This window comes from Geotrypetes seraphini, chromosome 7 (genome assembly GCF_902459505.1).
Source record: "Geotrypetes seraphini chromosome 7, aGeoSer1.1, whole genome shotgun sequence".
Taxonomy (NCBI): Eukaryota; Metazoa; Chordata; class Amphibia; order Gymnophiona; family Dermophiidae; genus Geotrypetes; species Geotrypetes seraphini.
In genome coordinates, this window is record NC_047090.1 from 196016297 (window position 1) to 196038909 (window position 22613).

The window sequence follows — 22613 nt, forward strand, 5'->3', positions numbered from 1 at the left end:
ACAAGATCCTTGAGACTAAATGGATCAGACTACCCAATTAATCCCACAACCAAAATCCTTGGCGTCACCCTGGACCGAAGCCTGACATTTGAAGATCACACTAATGCTCAAGTCAAAAAATGCTTTCTCACTCTATGGAAACTTCGTACCATTAAACAATACTTCGATTTCTTTTCCTTTCGACTGCTCTTAAGTACCTTAGACTACTGCAATATTATATACTTGGGATCTCTCAAAAAAACCATCAAATGACTGAGAGTCATCCAAAATTCTGCAGTCCGTCTCATTTATGACCTCAAGAAATCATATTACAAAAAACTACACTGGCTGTCAGTGGAAGCAAGGGTCATTTTTAAGTTTGCTTGCCTTTGCTTCAAAACCATGACAGATTCATCCCCATCCTATCTGTCTCACCAATTCGAATTCCCAGGCACAACTATTACACGCAGTACCTACTTGCTCGCTTTTCCATCCCTAAAGGGCTCGATAGAACACTGTCATTCCAAGCAGGCAAATGGAACAAATGTTTAACCAACTTCATCTCAAATGTACTTTCGTATCAAACGTTTAGGAAGGCAATAAAAACTTATCTCTTTGACAAATTTCTCTAACCCCACTTCAAACTGATGTACTTCCAAAACACTTCCAGATAAACCTGACTAAACTTAACATGCCAATGTAATTTTGAAAGTTCTCTGTAATGTCGCTGTCTGTATATAGTCTCTTCCCTTGTAAACCGCTTAGAACTGTTTGTGGTATGGCAGTATATAAAAATAAAGTTATTATTATTATTTCTTTTAATTTAATCTATTATGCTCTACTTGTTTGACTATTGCAACCTCTTACATAAGAGTTGCCATACTGGGACATACTAAAAGTCTATCAAGCCCAGTGTCCTGTTTCTAACAAGTATCTGACAATATTCTTGAATACTGGTTCTAATGAGGCTATACTTATTTATTTTAAAATGTATATACCGACGGATTCCAAATATATAACATACATAATAAAACCAACACTACAGCAAGAATATTACAAATGTTGTAAAATACTGCTGTTAGATATAATCTTTGGTATGCAATGTTATGAGAATATGACTCTCTTTATTTTTTTTATGAAACTTCACTGGCTCCCTATTTGTGCATGCAGCCTGTTTAAACTTTTGACTACTGTCTTTAGAATTTTACCTAGGAATGCTGCTGGCTATTTACCACAGTTATTTCTACTTACCGTATATACTCGAATATAAACTGAGATTTTGGGGCCGGGGGTCTTGGTTTATATTCGGGCTAGCACCCAGCATCCTCCTGGACTTCCCCCTCCCTGCCCTGTCTATTGTACCTCCTCTCTTTTACATACCTGGAATCCCTGGTGGTCCAGAGGTGTAGCGGGCAGGAGTTCTGGCTTCAGTGGTACGGAGCAGGAGCATTTGGCGCTGAGTAGCTTCCTGAATGGCTGCGGCGAGTCCACTACACCTCTGGACCACCAATGATTCCAGGTACACAGTAGAGAGGAGGTACAATTGACAGGGAGGGGTGACAGGGTACAGAGCTTGTGAGGGAGGGGGATAAGGTGGAGAGCCTGGCAGGGCAGAGAGAGGGAAGGGGGTTGGGTGCAGATCCTGGCAGGGCAAGGCATGTGAATATTAAGCCTCCTGACTTATATTCGAGTCAATATAGTAAATGCCCCTGGATAAGGAATGATTTTTCTCTTGATTTTTCCTTCTATAAAAAAAAGATGCTATAAACATATTTAAATGAAACTTTTTCCTAGTTAGCAATTAAACACTGGAATTCTCTTCCTGGGGTGATTAGGCATGACCAATTTCTGTAAATTATTAAAAACTTACATAAGACATTTTTAAAGATTTGATTTGTATATTATTGTCAGTTTATAAAATTTTTGAAGCTGTTTTTAAGTCCAACCCAATCCACTTTAAAGCAGGAACTGCAGCGCTTGTATTTTGATTCATAAGAGCGTCTATTTAATTTTCTGGATATTTGGTGTTCTTTTCTAAAACATATGGACCTCTGGAGAGCACATGAGCTGTTTGGAGTATTCCCTTTCCTCCTCTTTCAGCTTTTTTTCTTTTTTGGTTTGTTCAGTTTGATACAGCAGCTCTGGGACAGGGGTGGTGTCAAGCCCTCTGGGTGTTCCCCTTTAAAGGGTCTGGAGACATATTTATGAAGATAAGAGCAGCCAGAATCTTGTTTCCAACAGTGGCCAATCCAGGTCACAAGTACCTGGCAAAACCTCAAATAGAAGCAACATTTCATGCTACTGACCCAGGGCATACTTTGGACCTTTCCTCCAGGAACTTATGCAAACCTTTTTTAAACCCAGATACTCTATCACATCTTCCGGCAATGAATTCCAGAGCTTAACTATTCTTTGAGCAAAAAAAAAGTTGAAGCAAGGATTGAACCTGGATCCCCTGGCTTACAGTCCACTGCATCGACCACTAGGGCTGTTCCTCAAACTCACCCCCCCAACCCAGTGCTAGGGTTTCATGTTTTGTAACGCATTTTCTTATAGGGACAGGGAAAGACCTACTGTACTTGAATGCAGCTTGCTTCGAGCTACAACAGAAAAAGCTGTGAGCCAAATACAGCTACAAAAATAAATAGGGCTTGTTATGGTTTGCTATCAAGAAAAGAACATTTATTTTCATTGAAATTATCATCTTGAAAGTGAACAATGGAGGGCAAGAGCAGTAGAGATCTACACGGGAATGGGGATCACGGGAATCCCGCAGGGTTCCCCCTAGGTCGACGGGACTCCCACAGGGACCCCTCCCAGGCTCACGGGACTCCCACGGGGATGAACCCAGAGTTCCTATCCTGAGGCCTACCTAATTTCCGGTCCTGGTCCGGCGCCAAGCTGAGCTCCCGAGTCCCGACAAATCAGCAGCAACAGTCTCTATCACATAGGCAGTGATCTCAGCACGTAGGCACACAGACTCTGTGTGCCTACGTGCTGAGCTCCATGCCTACGAGACAGAAACTGTTGCTGATTCATGGGGAGGTGTAATGTGCAGACAGAGTCATGCGCACATGTAGCCGCTGTAGGAGATGGGGAAGGGGAGAATGCCCCAGAAAAGTTTGCTAAGATCAAGAATCCTTTTTTTTGTGTGTTAAAAAAAGAAAATAAAATCACATGCTCTTTTCCTGTATGCAAACTGAAATGCAATGAGGAGGAGGGGCCAAGGCTATGAAGACTCAGGGCTGCTGACTTTAGGAGGGGTGGTGGGAATGAATGTAGGGAAGAGTTTTTGTTTCCTGCTGGAGCTCTTGGAGGTAGGTTGCTGTAGGCGGAGCGTTTCACCTCTGCTGCCCGTCCCATCTTCCAGCCTGCAATGACGTCTTCTCCCAGCTTCTTTCTGGGGTGATTTTTTTTTTTCCTGTTTTGTAAACCAGAAGCCCTTATTGACAACAGGCCTAGGGAAGGATGCGAATAAGATTTTGGCATGTTCACGAAAGACATCTTCTTCCTCACGTGTTTACAGGTATGCAGGAAATACATCTTAGAATTCCACAGTAAAAAATAAAATCTACTGTACGCAGTCAAGGTAAAATAATAAAATTGTGCGGAGGCAGGCAAGGAAACCCATGAGTAAACACGTGGGTGTGTACATTGCTATCGGTTTGGCATCTATACAGTGAGGAGAAGAAACTGTTCTGTCTGGTTGTGGGAAGAGAAACTTTTTACTGTTCTTGAAGCATATGCTGTTAACTGAAGGCTGGGCAATAAGGTGGCAGAGCTACTAAGGTACCAGAGTTGGGCAAGTTACTTTGTAATAAATGAGTTCCTCTGGGAGGATGAGGTATAAAGACATCCATGAGCCACTGAGGTGCCAGCATCTGTGACTCAGGGATGCTACTACTGCCTGCCAAGCTTGGCAAAAGGGACCCCCGGCCACCTGCAGAGGAAGTCCTTAGCTGACAGCTTGGGGGTCCTCATCAGCTGAGTGTTTCTATTTTATATTTAAATTAGAGGCTCTGGTAGAAACCCGTTTACAAAGTATGTATTCTTCCCAATTAATATTTCCAAATGAATAAAGTGTCTTTGCTTATTTGTCCGCATCTGGAGTACTGCGTCCAATATTGGTCGCCGTACCTTAAGAAGGATATGGCAATACTCGAGAGGGTTCAGAGCAGAGCGACACGTTTGATAAAGGGTATGGAAAACCTTTCATACACGGAGAGACTGGAGAAACTGGGCTCTTTTCCCCTGGAGAAGAGGAGACTTAGAGGGGATATGATAGAGACTTACAAGATCATGAAGGGCATAGAGAAAGTGGAGAGGGACAGATTCTTCAAACTTTTGAAAACCACAAGAACGAGAGGTGCATTCGGAAAAGTTGAAAGGGGACAGATTCAAAACGAATGCTAGGAAGTTTTTCTTCACCCAATGGGAGATGGACACCTGGAATGCGCTTCCAGAGGGCGTGATAGGACAGAGTACGGTACTAGAGTTCAAGAAGGGATTGGATAATTTTATGAAGGAAAAGGGGATAGAGGGGTACAGATAGAGGACCTGGACCTGATGGGCCACCGTGCGAGCGGACTGCTGGGCACGATGGACCTCTGGTCTGACCCTGCAGAGGCACTTCTTATGTTCTTATGTAAATGGGTCTCTACCAGAGCCTTTAATTCAGTAGCATAATTAAATGAAATAACTGTTTTTGAAGTTTATAGGGACGGGCAGGGATTCCTCACGGGGACGGGTGGGATTTCTGTCCCCGCGCAACTCTCTAAGGAGCAGCCTAGTGGTTAATGCAGCAGGCTTTGATCCTGGAGAACTGGATTCAATTCCCACTGCAGCTCCTTGTGACCCTGGGTAAGTCATGCAACTCTCTATTGCCCCAGAGAAAATCACTGCATCTGATGTGTAAAGCACTGCATAGGTCTAGCAGCGCTACAGAACTGATTAGCAGTAATAGCAGCACATCAGTAAAACAAATGCTTACTTTCTTGCCTTTTGACAAGAGTACAATGGTGTGAAACCCTTTGCAAGGAAAAGCAGTTTAGTGCAGTATGCTGTGTACTCACACTCATCCAAACCCAGCTGGTAAGCCAGATTTTGTAGGCCTCGGACTTTTTCCATTAGATTAGCCGTGGTCAGACTCCCCAACTCTGAAAAGACATCGAGACAGAAAGCAAGTCATATGCTGAAGAATTCCTGGTTTTGCCCTGTAATTGGCAAGTCCTGGTGCCACTGAGCCCAGAATTGCCGCCTCTGACAACAGCCAATCCAAGTCACAGTATGTTACAGAATCCAAAGCGAAAGCTAATTTCCCAGAAGAGGAAGAGACGTCCACATTTCTGCCTCATCCTTATTTGTCCAAACCTCATTTTGTAAAAATAGATTTCTATTTATGCTTAAAACATACATAATATGAAAACAAACAACATGAAATCTCAGTAAACTCAATAATGTCAGGTTTGAATCAAACCCCCCCAAGTTTTCCTATTCTTTACAGTTATCATGGATTCTTTGTTACAAAATTGCTTATCGCTAACAATATTCCTCTTCATATATCATATAAAGACATCCACAAATAACTGGGCTTTCCAACATCTCTTAAAGATCAAACATAACCTCAATGTCAAGCAGAGGCCACAAGATTCCACACATCCACCAACCTCAAACAAACAAACATTATCAACTGATTGTATCCCAAGCATGAATGACACTAATTTTTAAAATCTCCATCCCCAGGCCCCAGCCCTTCATTCTATAACACAGCAGTTGCTTCTCCTCCCACCTTGGATCTTATAGCAATCTCTTAAAACCCTGAAATCTTTCAACACAATGGACATTCTCGTACTCTTCTTGTAGCTTCCATCATTTCAAGAAAGGGTCTCAAAATGCCTGGTGAGCAGATAGTTTTATCTGTACCCTTCTCCTCTATAGCCAACTCCAGACTCCATCCCTTCTATTTTAATGCACCGTCTGCCTTGAACAAACTGCCTGACTCAGTACATCAAGCTCGGTCTCTAGCAGTATTCAAATACACACAAAGTTGTTTTCAATTCCAAACTCCAACCCACTTGCTAAACACCAATATCTGTCTTACCATTCCCTCTGTAATTCATCCACCTGAACACTGTGTATTGCTGCACCGTCAAAAATTACAAAGACACGGGGACACTCGATGAAGTTACAGGGAAATACTTTTAAAACCAATTGGAGGACATTTTTTTTCACTCAGCGAATAGGTAAGCTCTGGAACACGTTGCCAGAGGATGTGGTAAGTAGCTGGTTTTAAGAAAGGTTTGGATAAGGTCCTGGAGGAAAAGTCCATAGTCTGTTATTTAGAAAGACATGGGGGAAGCCACTGCTTGCCCTGGATCGGTAGCATGGAATATTGCTATACCTTGGGTTTTGGCTAGGTACTAGTGACCTGGATTGGCCACCATGAGAACAGGCTTCTGGGCTTGATGGACCATTGGTCTGACCCAATAAGGCTATTCTTATGTTCTTGTCCAGTTTGTCGTCTTGACTAGATTGTAAGCTCTCTTGAGCAAGGACTGTCTCTTTTATGTTTTGATATACAGCGTTGTATGTTTTGTAGCGCTATAGAAATAATAAGTAGTTGCACAACTTGAAATCCAGAAGTCTTTGCAACCCCTCTAACTGTATGTGGCTCCGGTATTTTGCAATCCAACAAGCTCAGAACGGGTTACAAGGTTGACATCCATAATGCACTGACAAACCGGTTATAAAGTAACATGTGTACAGTAAAGATTGATCAGTATAATAATGGGTGATTTCAGTTACACTATATTTAAATAAGAAGCATAATCCCTAAACCACCAAAATAATAAAGAAAAAAATGATACTTGACACTGAAGGATCGCCACACAGGACATGCAAGTCAGAGTGCAGACTTAAAGAGACAGTTTTGTAATTGCTAACACTAATCCAGCAAGTAATTTGTGGAGAAAAAAAAGCCTCAGTTAAAACTTAATGGGCTTAAAAAAAACTCCACACAACTAATATGCTTCTTCTAGGGAATACACGCTTGTGTTTAATAATCATCACTCGAATAATCCATCAATCCATGCAGTTTCAATTGACATCCATATTTCAAATAATCATCAAAGTGCGACAGCAACAGCACTGTCCAAATAAAGCCCCAAACATACATATATGCTAATGACATCACAATCATCATCCCCTTCTCTACACTATCGACTGAAACCAGACACTTCATTTCATCTGTCATTGATCACGTAGAACAATGGACAAAAAACTTCAAACTAAAACTAAACCCTGAAAAAACCAAAATATTCATGGCCACCCCAACGAACAAATACAAAGTACCATCAATCAGCTTACAAGGGAGAAACTTTCCTATTAACCCCACTATAACAATCCTAGGAGTGACCTTAGATCAACAACTGACATTCAACACCCACACCGACATCTTAGTAAAAAAAAAAAAAAATAAAGCTTCTGCCTATTATGGAAACTACATACGATAAAACCATATTTTGATTTCACATCGTTCAGATTGTTAGTACAATCACTAATCCTAAGTTCGCCGGACTACTGCAACATCATTTACCTAGGACAAAAAAACTACCAAAAGATTGAGAACAATCCACAACACAGCAGCATACAACTGATCTTTGATCTGAAAAAATCCGACCACATCACTCCATATTGAATAAGTTTCAAATTTGGTTGCCTATGCTTCAAAACACTATTTGGTACTACACCCACCTACCTTCTGATGCACTTTGTTCTCCAAAACAAACTCCGCCTCTCACGCAGAACACTATTATTCGCCTTTCCGAATCCCAAAAGATGCCAATTCAAAAGATTCCTCGACAAGACATTTTCCTTCCAAGGAGGAATCTGGAACAATACTCATCGTCATACCAATCATTCAGAAGATCACTGAAAACCCATTTATTTGACAAATTCATTTAAACCCTCAAACGATTTCCTCTACGTCTACTTGCATGCTCCTGTCTTCTGATAATTATGTTACACGCCTGTTTGTTTACTCCTACTTCATGCTCTTCATGTAACTTCGCTGCATTCCTGCAGCCTCTCTTGTTATAAACCGTCTTGAACTGAACGGTATGACAGGATATAAATAAAGCTATTATTATTATTATTGTTATCTGTGCTGCCAGGTTTCAGATTCAGGTTCCAGTGTTATCCTGCTCCTCAGTTCTCCTGGCTGCACCATCTCTGCTATAGAAATGCCCAACAGGGAATCCCCGTTTCGCTGGTCAAGGTTGCGTCAGGGGACCGATACCAACCACAAAAGAACAGCATTCCCATGCGCTGTATCACACTCAGCTTTCAAAAACTCAAATGCAAAATGTCACATAAATTGCTGTTTCTTTAAAATGAAAACAAATGTGATGAACCAAAATAAGGATGAAATTTGAGCATGGAAAAATGTGGACAAACCGACAGGTTAGAATACTTCATAACAAAGGGAAGCCCTTCTTTTTCTTGCTTTCTGTCACAGTATTTAATCAGATCTTCTCTATGATTATAGAGAGCTCTTTTCTTTGCCTTTTTCACTATGGATGCAGGGTAGCCTCGAGCCAATAATCATTTCTCTAAAATAGTAGAGTTCTCCATATAGGCCTCAATTTTATTTTTTATAATCATTTCTACCATTTTACCCGGCACCAAAGTGAGGCTTACTGGTCTGTAATTTCCCGGATCTCCCTTGGAGCCTTTTAAAAAAAATCGGCATAATATTGCCCACCCTCCAATCTTCAGGTACTACAGATAATTTTAGTGGCAGGTTACAGATCACTAACAACAGGTCAGCAATTTCATGTTTGAGTTCTTTTAGTGCCCTGGGATGTATACCATCAGGTCCTGGCGATTTATCACCTACCTTTTAACTTGTCGATTTGGCTCAGTACATCTTCCAGATTCACCGAGATTTCTTTGAGTTCCTCCGCATCATCACCCTTGAAAACCATTTCCGGTTCAGGTAGATCTGTTATATCTTCTTTCGTAAAGACCAAAGCAAAGAATTCATTCAGTCTTTCTGCTATGGCCTTATCCTCCCTAAGCACTCCTTTTGCTCCTTGGTCATCCAACGGTCCCACTGATTCCCTAAGAAAAATTGCTATGAGTTTTTTCCTCTTTTGCAAGTTTCTCTTCATATTCTTTCTTAGCTGTCTTTATCAATGATTTGCATCTAACTTGTCAGTGCTTGTGTTTCTTCTTATTTTCTTCATTCGGATCAGTGCTTGTGTTTCTTCTTATTTTCTGAACATAAGAACATAAGAAATGCCTCTGCTGGGTCAGACCCGAGGTCCATCGTGCCTAGCAGTCCGCTCACGCGGTGGCCCAACAGGTCCAGGACCTGTGCAGTAATCTTCTATCTATACCCCTCTATCCCCATTTCCAGTAGGAATTTGTCCAATCCTTTCTTGAACCCCAGTACCGTACTCTGCCCTATTACGTCCACTGGAAGCACATTCCAGGTGTCCACCACACGTTGGGTAAAGAAGAACTTCCTAGCATTTGTTTTGAATCTGTCTCCTATCAACTTTTCCGAATGCCCTCTTGTTCTTTTATTACTAGAAAGTTTGAAGAATCTGTCCCTCTTTACTCTCTTTATGCCCTTCATGATCCTATAAGTCTCTATCATATCTCCTCTAAGTCTCCTCTTCTCCAGGGAAAAGAGACCCAGCTTCTCCAATCTCTCAGAATATGACAGGTTTTCCATACCTTTTATCAGACGTGTTGCTCTCCTCTGAACCCTCTCGACTAACGCCATTCGGATCTTTTTTCTATTCTTTAAATCTCCCCTCAGCCATCTCTTTTCCAAGCTGAAGAGCCCTAACCATTTTAGTCTTTCTGCATACGAGAGGAGTTCCAACCCCTTTACCATCTTGGTTGCTCTTCTTTGAACCTTTTCTAGCGTCACTATATCTTTCTTGAGATAAGGAGACCAGAATTGAACGCAATACTCCAGATGAGGTTGCACCATGGAGCGATACAGGGGCATTATAACATTCTTAGTCTTGTTAACCATCCCTTTTTTAATAATTCCTAGCATCGTTTGCTTCTTTGGCTGCCGCCACACATTGGGCGGAAGGTTTCATTGTATTGTCTATGATGACACTCAGATCCTTTTCTTGGGCCCTAATCCCCAAAGTGGACCCAGCATCCAGTAACTGTGATTCAGGTTATTCTTCCCAATGTGCATCACTTTGCATTTGTCCACATTAAATTTCATCTGTCATTTGGACACCCAGTCTTCCAATTTCCTAAGGTCCGCATGAGAAAAGACTAAAAAGGATAGGGCTCTACAGCTTGGAAAAGAGACGATTAAGGGGGGATATGATTAACCTCTATAAAATCCTGAGTGGAGTACAACGGGTACAAGTGGATCGATTTTTCACTCCGTCAAGAATTACAAATACTAGGGGACAAACGATGAATTTACAGGGAAATACTTTTAAAACCAATAGGAGGAAATATTTTTTTACTCAGAGAATAGTTAAGCTCTGGAATGCGTAGCTGGTTTTAAGAAAGGTTTGGACAATTTCCTGGAGGAAAAGTTCATAGTCTGTTATTAAAACATGGGGGAAGCCACTGCTTGCCCTGGATTGGAACATGGAATGTTGGTACTTCTTGGGTTTTGGCCAGGTATTAGGGTCCTGGATTGACTACCGAGAGAATGAGTTACTGGGCTTGATGGACCATTAGTCTGACCCAGTAAGGCTATTCTTATTTTCTTATGGAATTGTATCCCTGGCACTCACTGAAGTAGAAGGGAGTAACAAGGTTGTCTGGGCCACCGAGCAGCTATCAGTATCATAGTGGCTGACATTGTGTTGAGTTTGACTAATGTCTTGAGAACGAGAGGGATTGGTGGAAAAGCACAAAGGAACATATCTGTCTAATCCAGAACATAAGAACATAAGAAGTTGCCCCCGCTGAGTCAGACCAGAGGTCCATCTTGCTCAGCGGTCTGCTCCTGCGGCAGCCCATCTGGCCTAGTGCCTGAACAGTGATCCCTGATTAATTTTATAATTTACCTCTAATCCCATCCCTATAATCTACCTCTACTCTTATCTGTACCCCTCAATCCCTTTGTCTTCCAAGTACCTATCCAAAGCTTCTTTGAACCCCTGTAGCGTGCTCCTGTTTATCACATCCTCCGGTAGCGTGTTCCATGTATCCACCACCCTCTGTGTGAAAAAGAACTTCCTAGCGTTTGCTCTAAAGTTCTCTCCTTTCAATTTCTCTGAGTGCCCCCTTGTACTTGTTGATCCCCTTAATTTGAAAAATCTGTCCCTGTCTATTTTTTCTATGCCCTTCATGATCTTGAAGGTTTCTATCATGTCTCCTCTAAGTCTCCGCTTTTCCAGGGAGAAGAGCCCTAGCCTTTTCAGTCTGTCAGTATATGAGAGGTCCTTCATACCCTTTATTAGCTTAGTTGCTCTTCTTTGAACTCTCTCAAGTATCTCCATGTCCTTCTTGAGGTACGGCGACCAGAATTGAACACAGTACTCCAGGTGAGAAGAATATTGTCGGGAACAGAATTGAAGCAATTCATGATTGATGGAGTTTTGGTTCAGATACATCAGGAAATTAAAAGTTTAGAGATATAAAGGGTGTGTAGGCTGTTTTCTTTGAAAAATTTTCGACAAGTCATGCAGTGCTTTGTATTGCTGGACCTGGATTTTTGAAATGCCCTTCTGTGAGCTCAAACAAGAACTGGGTTAGCTCCGGGGGGGGGGGGGGGGGGGGGGGGGGGGAGGTGAGGGGGGATGGGTAGGCAGGGAGGGAGGGAGGGATCACCGGCTGTGGCAGGATCTCGAGCTGTAGCTTCTATGGACGGGTGGCTACTTACATGCATAGAGAGGAAGAGGGAGGGTGGAATAAACTTGACATAGATGTAAGGAAGGGGGCATAAACTTGGGACACAAAAGGGAGAGAGGAAGGGGACACTAACTTGGGATCTAGGAGGGAAGGAATAGAAAGAGAGAATTGTTGGGTATGAGTGAGAGGGAAAGATGATGGCACATGGAGAAAGGAAGAAAGAGGAAAATTGGTCATGGAGAGAGAGATGCATGGGGAGAGAAGGATGAGAGGGAGAATGTTGGATATGGTGGTGGAGATGGACCAGAGGGACAGATTGAAGGGGATGCAAGGGGGAGGAATGTTGGACATAGTGATGGAGGGAGATGTGGCATTGTGAGAGAGAGGGGTGATAGAAGGAGAAATGAATATGAGGCTGGTGGGCAGTGGTGAAAAATGCTGCACATGATCTGGGGGATGAGAGAGGGAGAAATGTTGGATGTGACAGTAGAGGGGGTAGGAGAGATGCCTGGATCTCTCAAGACAGATGGACAGTGAGAGAGAGGGAGACTTGTTGCTAATAGGGGTGGAAGAGAGAGGAAGAAAAGTTGGACTCATGGAGGGACAGAGATGTTGGATGGGGAAGGGAATAAGGTCCGGAGGAGAGGAAATGTGCAGGAGACAGAAAGTATTGGACTCATGGAGAGAGAGAGAGATGGATGGGGAGGGCAGAAAGGAGGGAAGGATAAATTTCACACTTAGGGGGAAAGGGGAGAGGGCAGAGAGATATGTTGTTTGGGGGAGGGAATGATGACTGGAGGAGAGGAAGCATGCAGAAGGCAGAGAGGGACTGGTGGAAAGGAGGCAGAAATGTTGGATGTGGCAGTAGAGGGATTGGGAGAGATGCACCCTGGATCTCTCTCTCTCTTTTTCCCCACTCCCTTTGCAGCAAGGGAGGGCATGAGAGAAGGACAGTGAGAGAGGGTAAAATGTGGCCAATGGGGGTGGAGGAGAAAGGCAGAACAGTTGGACTCATGGAGGGACAGAGGGAGATGTTGGGTTGGGGAATGGAATGAGGTTTTGAGGACAGGAAGTATGCAGGAGGCAGAAAGAAAGAAATATTGAATGCACAGTCAGAAGAAAGTGCAACCAGAGACTCATGAAATTACCAGACAACAAAAATAGGAAAAATGATTTCATTTTCAATTTAGTGATCAAAATGTGTCAGTTTTGAGAATTTATACCTGCTGTCTATATTTTGCACTATATTTGTCTATTTTTCTATAGTTGTTACTGAGGTGACATTGCATATTTTAAAAAGTCATCTGCTTTGACCTCTTTGGAAAAAAAAGAAGAATATAAATGGTAATTAACATTTTACATGCATACAGTGTGCTTTGTGTTTGTGGTTACCATTATATATTAAGATTATATTGTGTGTATATCAAAAATGGATGGAAGAAATTGCATTACAATTAGTATTATTATCACGGGGTGGGTCTGGGGTGGAGCTTGAACGGGGGTACTTAGTTGATATTTATTAGACTTAGGAGGTACTTGGCTTGAAGAAGTTGAGAAAAACTGTCCTAGAATAATCCAAAGCGGTATACAAATCTTACATACATGATACAACACTAAGCAAATTCACCACATACAAATATCTCATTCGTAACATAAGATAACATAACATAAAATTTTATTTATATACCATAATGCACTGTGAAGTTCGATGCGGTTAACAGGAGTTAACTGAAAATCGTACATAAGAGGTAAGTAATAATAATAATAACAGTTTAGATACTGCAATACTGTTAAGTTCTATGCAGTTTACAATAGATTAAGCGAGGTACAAATTGATTGAATTTAAGAGGGGGGAAGAGGAGAGTTAATAGGACCGGAAATGCGTTGTTGAGGAGAAAGAGATTAATAGGACAGAGAAATCACTATGGAGGAGAAAGAAGATGAGTGGGTCAGTAAGTATATAATTACAAGTAATATAGGAGTACAAATAACAAAGGACCATGGTAAGGTCGGGGGGGGAGGTGGGGGGGGTGTCGCAAACAAAAAGAAGTAGGGTCTCAGTGCAAGTATAGATATGGAGACCCGAGAGGGGGGGGTGAGGTGAGGGGGCAGGTTAAAAAACAAAACTTATGCTGTAAAAAGGGGAAACTAAAAGTCAATGTTTCAATCTGAATCTGTGTGTTAAGTAGCATATTTCATCTGACAAAAAGATGTTTTTTTTTAACATTTTCTTAAATCAATACACTGGCAATCTACTCCATTCTGATGGTCCGGCATATGAAAACACACTTTTTCTTTTAGATTTACTGTGCAGATATTTCTCCGAGTAGAAACCACCAACCTAGATTGAGCTGAGGAATGCAGGGATCTTGGTGGTACATAAGGCACCAAACAGTCTTGCAAAATTTGGGTGACATTTGATTGAGACTCAACCATCACTAACAGTTTATACTTACATGAAACTCCATTGATAACCAGTACTTTGCTACAAAATGTTTGGCAACGTGCTCAAATCTGTTAATCCCATATAACAAAACAAGAAGAAATTGTGGAGTGAATGTTCTTGATGTAAATTAGAGAATGATACAGGGAAAAAATCTGTCCCCATCACTGTCCCGTTCCGGACCACCGTCCCCTTCACCGCCCTGTCTCCGTCCCCGCCCCCGTAGCATCCACCCTTCCCTCTCGCCACCTCACTGCCCTTCGGCACCCCTCATGTGGTCCGTGCATCTCCCTCACTCCCTGTTACCTTTGCAGCGTGTTTTAAGGTTTGAGTAGCTTGTTGCGTCAGAGGAGAAGTTTCTGCCCACACAAAACGCGCGACTGCACGTATGCTCCAGTGGCTTTCAACTAGTTTCAAACCTTAAAACGCGCCACAAAGGTAAGGGGGAGGGAGGGAGATAGATAGATAGATTTGGGTAGGTAGAAAGGAGGGAGGGGACCGCACGCGTTCCCTCCCTTAACTGCAGGGACAAGGCCATTGTCTCCGTACCTGCGGTGAGCACCTTTCCCCCCTCAACCGTTTTGGCAGGTTAGCCGCGGGTAACATCCACCATGTCATTCTCTAATGTAAATGTTTACTGAACACTATAAAATCCACCTCATCAACATGAAACAAAAATGATGCGATCCCAAGCTCATCCAAATTGAGAATCAATGATCTCACATAACAAGCATATTATGGTGTTCTTTGCCACTTGCAAAGCTCACATACTTGTTGCTGGCAATCGTCCAATTCTACTGTCACAATAGATTAAACACCATTCCCAAAATCAGTGTAAAGATTTCAGTTTAAAACATTTTCCTTACTGTTTTCCCAGTAGCTATATTCGTATTAATTGGCACATTCACACCAGTTAAGACCAACATGGCCCATTATTTTTCCATCACGTAGGAGCCCATCCAAAGAATTTACATCTTGTCTGGATTTAACTTTGTGTTCAGTCATCCACGTACTGTATAAATCCGAGAAAATACAATCATTCATTCAATTGGATAATTCTAGAAAAATCTATAACTACTGGAAACAACAAAACTATACAATCTACATAAAAAGTCATTTTTTGTTGTAATATTTGGTCTATTACTTATATATAGATTAAATTTTATAGGTAAAGAGGAGAGACTTGTGGCATTCCCTGCCATAAATGCCAAAAATCTAGAAGCTTATGTTTCCAAAATACCTGAAAAGTCATATTTCTTAAAAAAGAAAACAAAAACTAGTTCTCTTATACCTAACTCACTGAGTGTCTTTATAAGGATTTCATGATTAATTACATTAAATGTGTATGACATATCTAGTTGCACTAAAAAGATCTGATATCCTTTGTCTCATCTCAGAAGATGATTCTTTAAAGTCACCATGCATTTAATGATGGCACTAAATTATCGTGACATCCATGGACTTCACTGCCCAAGTATTAAAACAACTCATAGAAACCTAGAAATAGACGGCAGATAAGGGCCACAACCCATCTAGTCTGCCCACCCCAATGACCCTCCCCTACCTTTCTCTGCGAATAGATCCCACGTGTCTATCCCATTTGGCCTTAAAATCAAGCACGCTGCTGGCCTCAATGACCTGAAGTGGAAGACTATTCCAGCGATCAATCACCCTTTCAGTGAAGAAGAATTTCCTGGTGTCCCCGTGCAGTTTCCTGCCCCTGATTTTCCACGGATGCCTCCTTGTTGCTGCGGGACCCTTGAAAAAGAAGATATCTTTTTCCACCGCGATGCGGCTGTGAGATACTTGAATGTCTCGATCATGTCTCACTGTGGGTTTTTCCGTGCTTTCTAGCAGCCTCCAATTGTACTATGCAAATGTCATGAATATTAAAATGACTTCTCTGGGCCATTCTTAAAAAGGAATCGGGGCTGATATTTACTGACACGATCTCAGCTGTCAGTGCCTAAGCGCTGACTGGCTCATGCACTGACAGGAACATAAGAATGCTAAACTGGGACAGACCAATGGTTCAACAAGCCCAGTATCCTGTTTCCAACAGTGGCCAACCCAGTCCCAAGTACCTAATATAACATAAGAATAGCCTTATTGGGTCAGACCAACAGTCCATCAAGCTCATTCTCACAGTGGCCAATCCAAGTCACTAGTACCTGGCAAAAACCCAAAGAGTAGCAACATTCCATGTTATCAATCCAGGGCAAGCAGTGGGTTCCCCCGTGTCTCTCTCAATAACAGACTATGAACTTTTCCTCCAGGAAATTGTCCAAACCTTTCTTAAAACCAGATTTGCTATCCGCTCTTACCACAACCTCTGGCAATGCATGCCAGAGCTTAACTATTCTCTGAGTGAAAACATATTTCCTCTTATTGGTTTTAAAAATATTTCCCTGTAACTTCATCGAGTGTCCCTTAATTTTTGACGGAGTGAAAAATCAATCCACTTGTACCCATTCTACTCCACTCAGCCATCTCTTTTCCAAGCTGAAGAGCCCTAACCTTTTTAGTCTTTCCTCATATGAGAGGAGTTCCATCCCCTTTATCATCTTGGCTGCTCTTCTTTGAGCCTTTTCTTGAGATAAGGAGACCAGAATTGAATGCAATACTCCAGATGAGGTCACACCATGGAGCGATACAGAGGCATTATAACATTCTTTGTCTTGTTAACCATCCCTTTTATAATAATTCTTAGCATCATGTTTGCTTTTTGGCTGCCACTGCAGATTGGGCAGAAGGTTTCATCGTATTGTCTACGATGACACCCAGATCTTTTTCTTGGGCACTAACCCCAACTATTTTCCCTATTGTTTTAATGTCATTACAACATGTTTAATATGAATTCTCTTTTCACCACCATCCTAAATAAAGTTTTATTCACGAAGAGTGTATGGTCACAATTTCTTACTTTTTCCAAAAAGTGAAACTACTCACTTGTTTTTTTTCTATTTCCTATTTTTATTGCTCTTCATGAATAATGAGGGACATATCATAACATAGATGTCAGATCTTACGACCTCATATGATGTATAGTGATGTATATTATTCCAAGTCCACATCCTGTTTGCTTTTGTATAATCATCTATGCCCCTCACCTCCAACCAATCCCTATGTGTAATGCCTACAATCTCTATGTGTGATGCCTAAACTTTTTAATTTTTAATTGTCAAAAATACAAAAGTATCCAAAAATGTATTATCAATAAATATGTGTCATGATTAGAAATCTCTATATCAAGAAAGGCAACACTTATCTCTGTGGAACCTGCCACAATCTACGTTGATGTCACGATCTAAACTCCTGAAGCCTGCTGTTCCAGGTGTTTCGAACCAAAAAAAAAAGGATCTTCCTCGGGGGATTCAGAAAGATGCGCTGCCTCCCCAAAAGAATTTGTTACGAAGTTAACTTCTCACTGTTTAGACAGTTACTGACCGATCTACAGCAGTCGGGTTTTAGGATAGTAAAACCCAATTCAAAATAGCCAAGCAAGTGTTAGTGAATCAATTGCTTAGCTATTTTGCATGGGATTTTATTAATTTGCATGGGTTGGATTGGATTGGACAATAGGGAAAAACACGCGGTGGGCTGTTTAGTGAAGATTCAAGTTCCTTTATTTTTGATATACCAACTATAAAAATACATGTCTGGACGGTGTACATTATAAAAAATTATAGGAAGCAATTAAAATAAGCAAATAAAAACAGTAATTTATCAAATATTAAAAATACTTGACAAATTCAGATTAACATACATGAAACGGAAGGAAAGTAGGGGAGGGAGAGGTTATTTAAAATACATTGAAGTAAAATTAATAAAAAAGGACACTAAATGAGGAGTGGTAAAAACATTAGGAAGGGAATCACTTCAGAAGAAGTACTAGATGTTTCAAAGCTACATATGAATCAGGGAGTTAAAAGGCGGAGGCTGATGCTAAAGAGTATGGCCATTTGGTGGAGGATGGGCTGGGGAGGGCTTCAATGGCTGGGAGGGTGTAGATGGGCTGGAGTAAGTCTTAACAGAGATTTCGGCAGTTGGGTAAAGCTTTGGATTATTGCACAGAAATAGCTAAGAAGAAAAAATTAAAAAATTTAAATTGAATCAGGTTGGGCAGACTGGATGGACCATTCGGGTCTTTATCTGCCGTCATCTACTATGTTACTATGTATGCTACTATGAGTAAAAGCATCTTTAAAGAGGAAAGTTTTAAGTTTGGTTTTAAATTTTCCGAGTGAGTTCTCTAATCAAATGTCTAGTGGAAGGGCATTCCACAAAGAGGGGGCGGTAACTGAAAAGATGGATTTGCGAGTAGTGTCGTGAAACAATTCCCATATTGACGGTATAGAGAGTGAATCATGTGGGTAGCAACGATTGTCGCTAAACCTGTGAAAACAGGTTTAGCGATGATTGCTGACTTTAGTGAATCGGAGCCTTAGCCTGTGTTTTGGATTTCGGCCCCTAAATGTGATTGAGTTTGACACCCCTTAACTATAGTACAGGTAGTGTGGGTAGATCGCATGTCATTAAAAAAATAGCTGTTAGCAAGGTAAACAATATATATTTTAAATATAAAGTACACTCAGTATCTAATATAATAAAATGGTAAGCCGCACATGCGCACTTCCTATGTATGCGCCTGTTTTCCGTGAGCTGTAGCGACACATAGGAAGTGCGCATGCGCAGCTTACGGTTCTTTGAAAGACGCGGCGGTGGCTACTCTCACAATCCCCGCCTGCGTCGGACTTCCGACGCAGGTGGGGATCATGAGAGGAGCCACCGCCGCGTCTTTCAACTAAAAAAAAAAAAAAAAGTCAAGACGGATGTCGGCTGCCGCGGCTGTCTGGAGGCTCGGGCTGTTAGGTCCGACACGCGAAAAGAAAATAAAGAAAACGTTGGTCCCTGCTGAAGAAGCGGAAGGTGGAGGAGGGGCGTGAGGAGCCGTAGAGCTGTATGTAAGTGTGTGTGTGCATGTGTATAGCCGAGGAGGAAGTGCAGCAGGAGCAAGGAGGTGGGGAGAGTGGATTTCCCCTACTTGGATGTCAGGCATCAAGAGGATTGGAGTAAAAGCTTTGGTCCTGTGATCCTCACTCTTTTCCTGGGGCTACTGCTGGACAGGGGGGGGAGCAGGACATAAAGGAGAAGAGCTACTGCTGGACAGGGGAGGAGGGAATGGGAGGGGTGCTGCTGGACAGGGGGAGATAAAAGGAGAAGGAGGCTCGGGCTGTTAGGTCCGACACGCGAAAAGAAAATAAAGAAAACGTTGGTCCCTGCCGAAGAAGCGGAAGGTGGAGGAGGGGCGTGAGGAGCCGTAGAGCTGTATGTAAGTGTGTGTGTGCGTGTGTATAGCCGAGGAGGAAGTGCAGCAGGAGCAAGGAGGTGGGGAGAGTGGATTTCCCCTACTTGGATGTCAGGCATCAAGAGGATTGGAGTAAAAGCTTTGGTCCTGTGATCCTCACTCTTTTCCTGGGGCTACTGCTGGACAGGGGGGGGAGCAGGACATAAAGGAGAAGAGCTAATGCTGGACAGGGGAGGAGGGAATGGGAAGGGTGCTGCTGGACAGGGGGAGATAAAAGGAGAAGGGCTACTGCTATATGGGGGGAGCAGGGAAAGGGGGGGAGGTGTTGCTGGACAGGGAGGAGGTAAAAATAAGGGAAAAGGGCTGCTAGCACCCGTTAATGTAACGGGCTAAACAACTAGTATATATATAAAGCACAGTTACTTACCGTAACAGGTGTTATCCAGGGACAGCAGGCAGATATTCTCAACATGTGGGTGACGTCATATACGGAGCCCCCTAGCGGACGTTTTCACAAGCATACTTACTCAAAGATCTTCAAGCTTGCGAGTGCCCCTCCCGCTCAACCTAGGGCATGCGTCTCCTCCTCAGTTCAGATAGCTAGCAAAGAAGCCAACCCGGGAAGGTGGGTGGGTTGCGAGAATATCTGCCTGCTGTCCCTGGATAACACCTGTTACGGTAAGTAACTGTGCTCTATCCCAGGACAAGCAGGCAGCATATTCCCAACATGTGGGAGACCTCCAAGCTAACCGGAAAGAGATGGGAGAGTTGGCAATTTAGGAGAACAGATGTTGCAAAACTGACTGTCCAAAATGGCCGTCACGCCTGGAGAAAGCATCCAGACAGTAGTGAGAGGTGAACATATGAACCGAGGACCAAGTGGCAGTCTTGCAGATTTCCTCAAGCAGAGTTGAGCAGAGGAAAGCAATAGACGCTGCCATCGCTCTGACCCGGTGGTCAGTGACCCGACCCGGCAGGGAGAGACCAGCCTGAGGTAACAGAAAGAGATAGAAGCGGCCAACCAGTTAGAAATGGTCCGCGAGAAACAGAGCGCCCCAAGTGGTTAGGATCGAAAGAGAGGAACAGCTGGGGAGCAGAATGATGAGGAGCAGTGCGCTTCAAGTAGAAGGCCAGCGCATGCTTACAGACAAGAGAATGCAGAGCCACTTCTCCTGGGTGAGAATGGGGCTTCAGAAAAAACACAGGAAGAACAATGGATTGGTTAATGTGAAAATCCGAAACAACCTTCGGCAAGAATTTAGGATGGGTACGGAGAACCACCTTATCATGATGAAAAACAGTGAAAGGAGATTCCGCAACCAAGGCTTGCAGCTCACTGAACCTACGAGCAGAAGTGAGCGCAATAAGAAACACAACTTTTCACGTGAGAAACTTCAAGTGAGCCTGCACTAGCGGCTCAAAAGGCGGTTTCATCAATTGAGCAAGGACCATGTTGAGATCCCAAACCACGGGAGGTTTAAGGGGCGGATGAACGTGAAAAAGGCCCTTCATGAAGCAGGAAACCACAGGATGAACAGAGAGAGGCTTCCCATCAATCGGCAGATGAAAAGCAGCAATGGCACTAAGGTGGACTCTAATCGAGGTGGATTTGAGGCCAGCCCCAGACAAGTGCAACAGATAATCCAGGACAGAAGACAAGGAGGCAGACTGTGGATCCTGTCGCTGCTTAGCACACCAGGAAGAAAAGCGGGTCCAATCATGATAGTAACATTGGCGAGTGGACTCCTTCCTAGACACCTCCAGGACATCCAGCACAGCCTGAGAAAACTGGAATGAGGGCATTAAGTCTCGAGGAACCAAGTTGTTAAGTGCAGAGATTGCAGGTTGGAAAGAAGCAGAGATCCCCGACTCTGCGTAAGCAGAGAAGGAAAAACAGGCAGTAGAAGAGGCTCCCTGGAACTGAGTTGTTACAGCTGGGAGAACCACAGCTGTCGGGGCCACTGAGGAGCTATCAGAATCATGGTGGCATGAGTGGACTTGAGCATGACGAGAGTCTTCAGAATCAGAGGGAAAGGAGGAAACGTGTACAGAAACAGGTTCGTCCAATCCAGAAGAAAGGCATCCGCCTCGATCCTGTGAGGGGTGTAAACCCTGGAGCAGAAACGAAGCAACTTGTGATTGAGGGGGGACGCGAAGAGATCGATTTTTGGAGTCCCCCACCGAGAGAACATCTGACGCAGGGTCGAAGAATGGAGAGACCATTCGTGAGGCTGCAGAAGGCGGCTCAACTTGTCTGCCAGGCAGTTCTGCTGACCCTGAATGTAAACAGCATGAAGGAAGATGTTGCGGCGGATAGCCCAATCCCAGAGCTACATCGCCTCCTGGCAAAAGGACAGGGACCCCGTGCCCCCTTGTTTGTTGATATAACATATGGCGACCTGGTTGTCCGTGCGAACCAGCACCACACGGTCGCGAAGCAGGTGACAAAAAGCCTTCAGAGCGTAGAAAACCGCCCGAAGCTCCAGCAGATTGATGTGACAAAGGCGGTCGACACTGGACAAAAGACCCTGAGTGTGAAGACCGTCCAGGTGCGCTCTTCAAGCATAGGCCTAGTCCGTCATGAGGACCTTCTGCGGAGGAGGAGCATGAAACAGAAAACCTCTGGAAAGGTTGGAAGAGAGCATCCACCAGCGAAGAGACCGCTTCAACAAAGGAATCACGACAATGAGTTGAGAGACAGGATCCCGATCCTGGTTCCATTGGGACGCCAGAGTCCATTGAGGTATACGGAGGTGAAGTCTAACAAAAGGAGTTACGTGAACCATAGAAGCCATGTGGCCGAGCAGGACCATCAGGAGCTGAGCTGGGGCCGAGGACAGGAGGGCCACCCGCTGGCACAGACGAACAAGAGCCTCCTGACGAGGCAGGGGCAAGAAGGAACGGAGGCGAACCACGTCCAGGACCGCTCCGATAAACTCGAGGGACTGAGACGGACAGAGATGAGACTTGGGACAGTTCACCTTGAAGCCGAGACTCTGAAGGAGCAAAATTGTCAGATTCGTCGCTCGTAGAACCTCC

At 43.3% G+C, this 22613-nt stretch overlaps 1 protein-coding gene across 8 annotated transcripts in view; it reads right to left on the reverse strand.

Moving 5' to 3' along the window:
- LIN52 (lin-52 DREAM MuvB core complex component) overlaps window positions 1-22613 on the reverse strand; it is a 358493-nt gene that overhangs the window by 178825 nt on the left and 157055 nt on the right. For 6 of the 8 annotated variants that reach the window (XR_004540048.1, XM_033951067.1, XM_033951066.1 and 3 more), the window contains one exon: window positions 5052-5135. The exons of the other annotated variants lie outside the window; for them this stretch is intronic. Coding sequence is in view for 5 of the 6 variants with exons in the window: in XM_033951067.1 (XP_033806958.1) it covers window positions 5052-5135 (84 nt within the window). In the remaining variant the exon portion in view is untranslated. The remainder of the gene's footprint in view (window positions 1-5051; window positions 5136-22613) is intronic. 8 annotated transcript variants of the gene reach the window in all.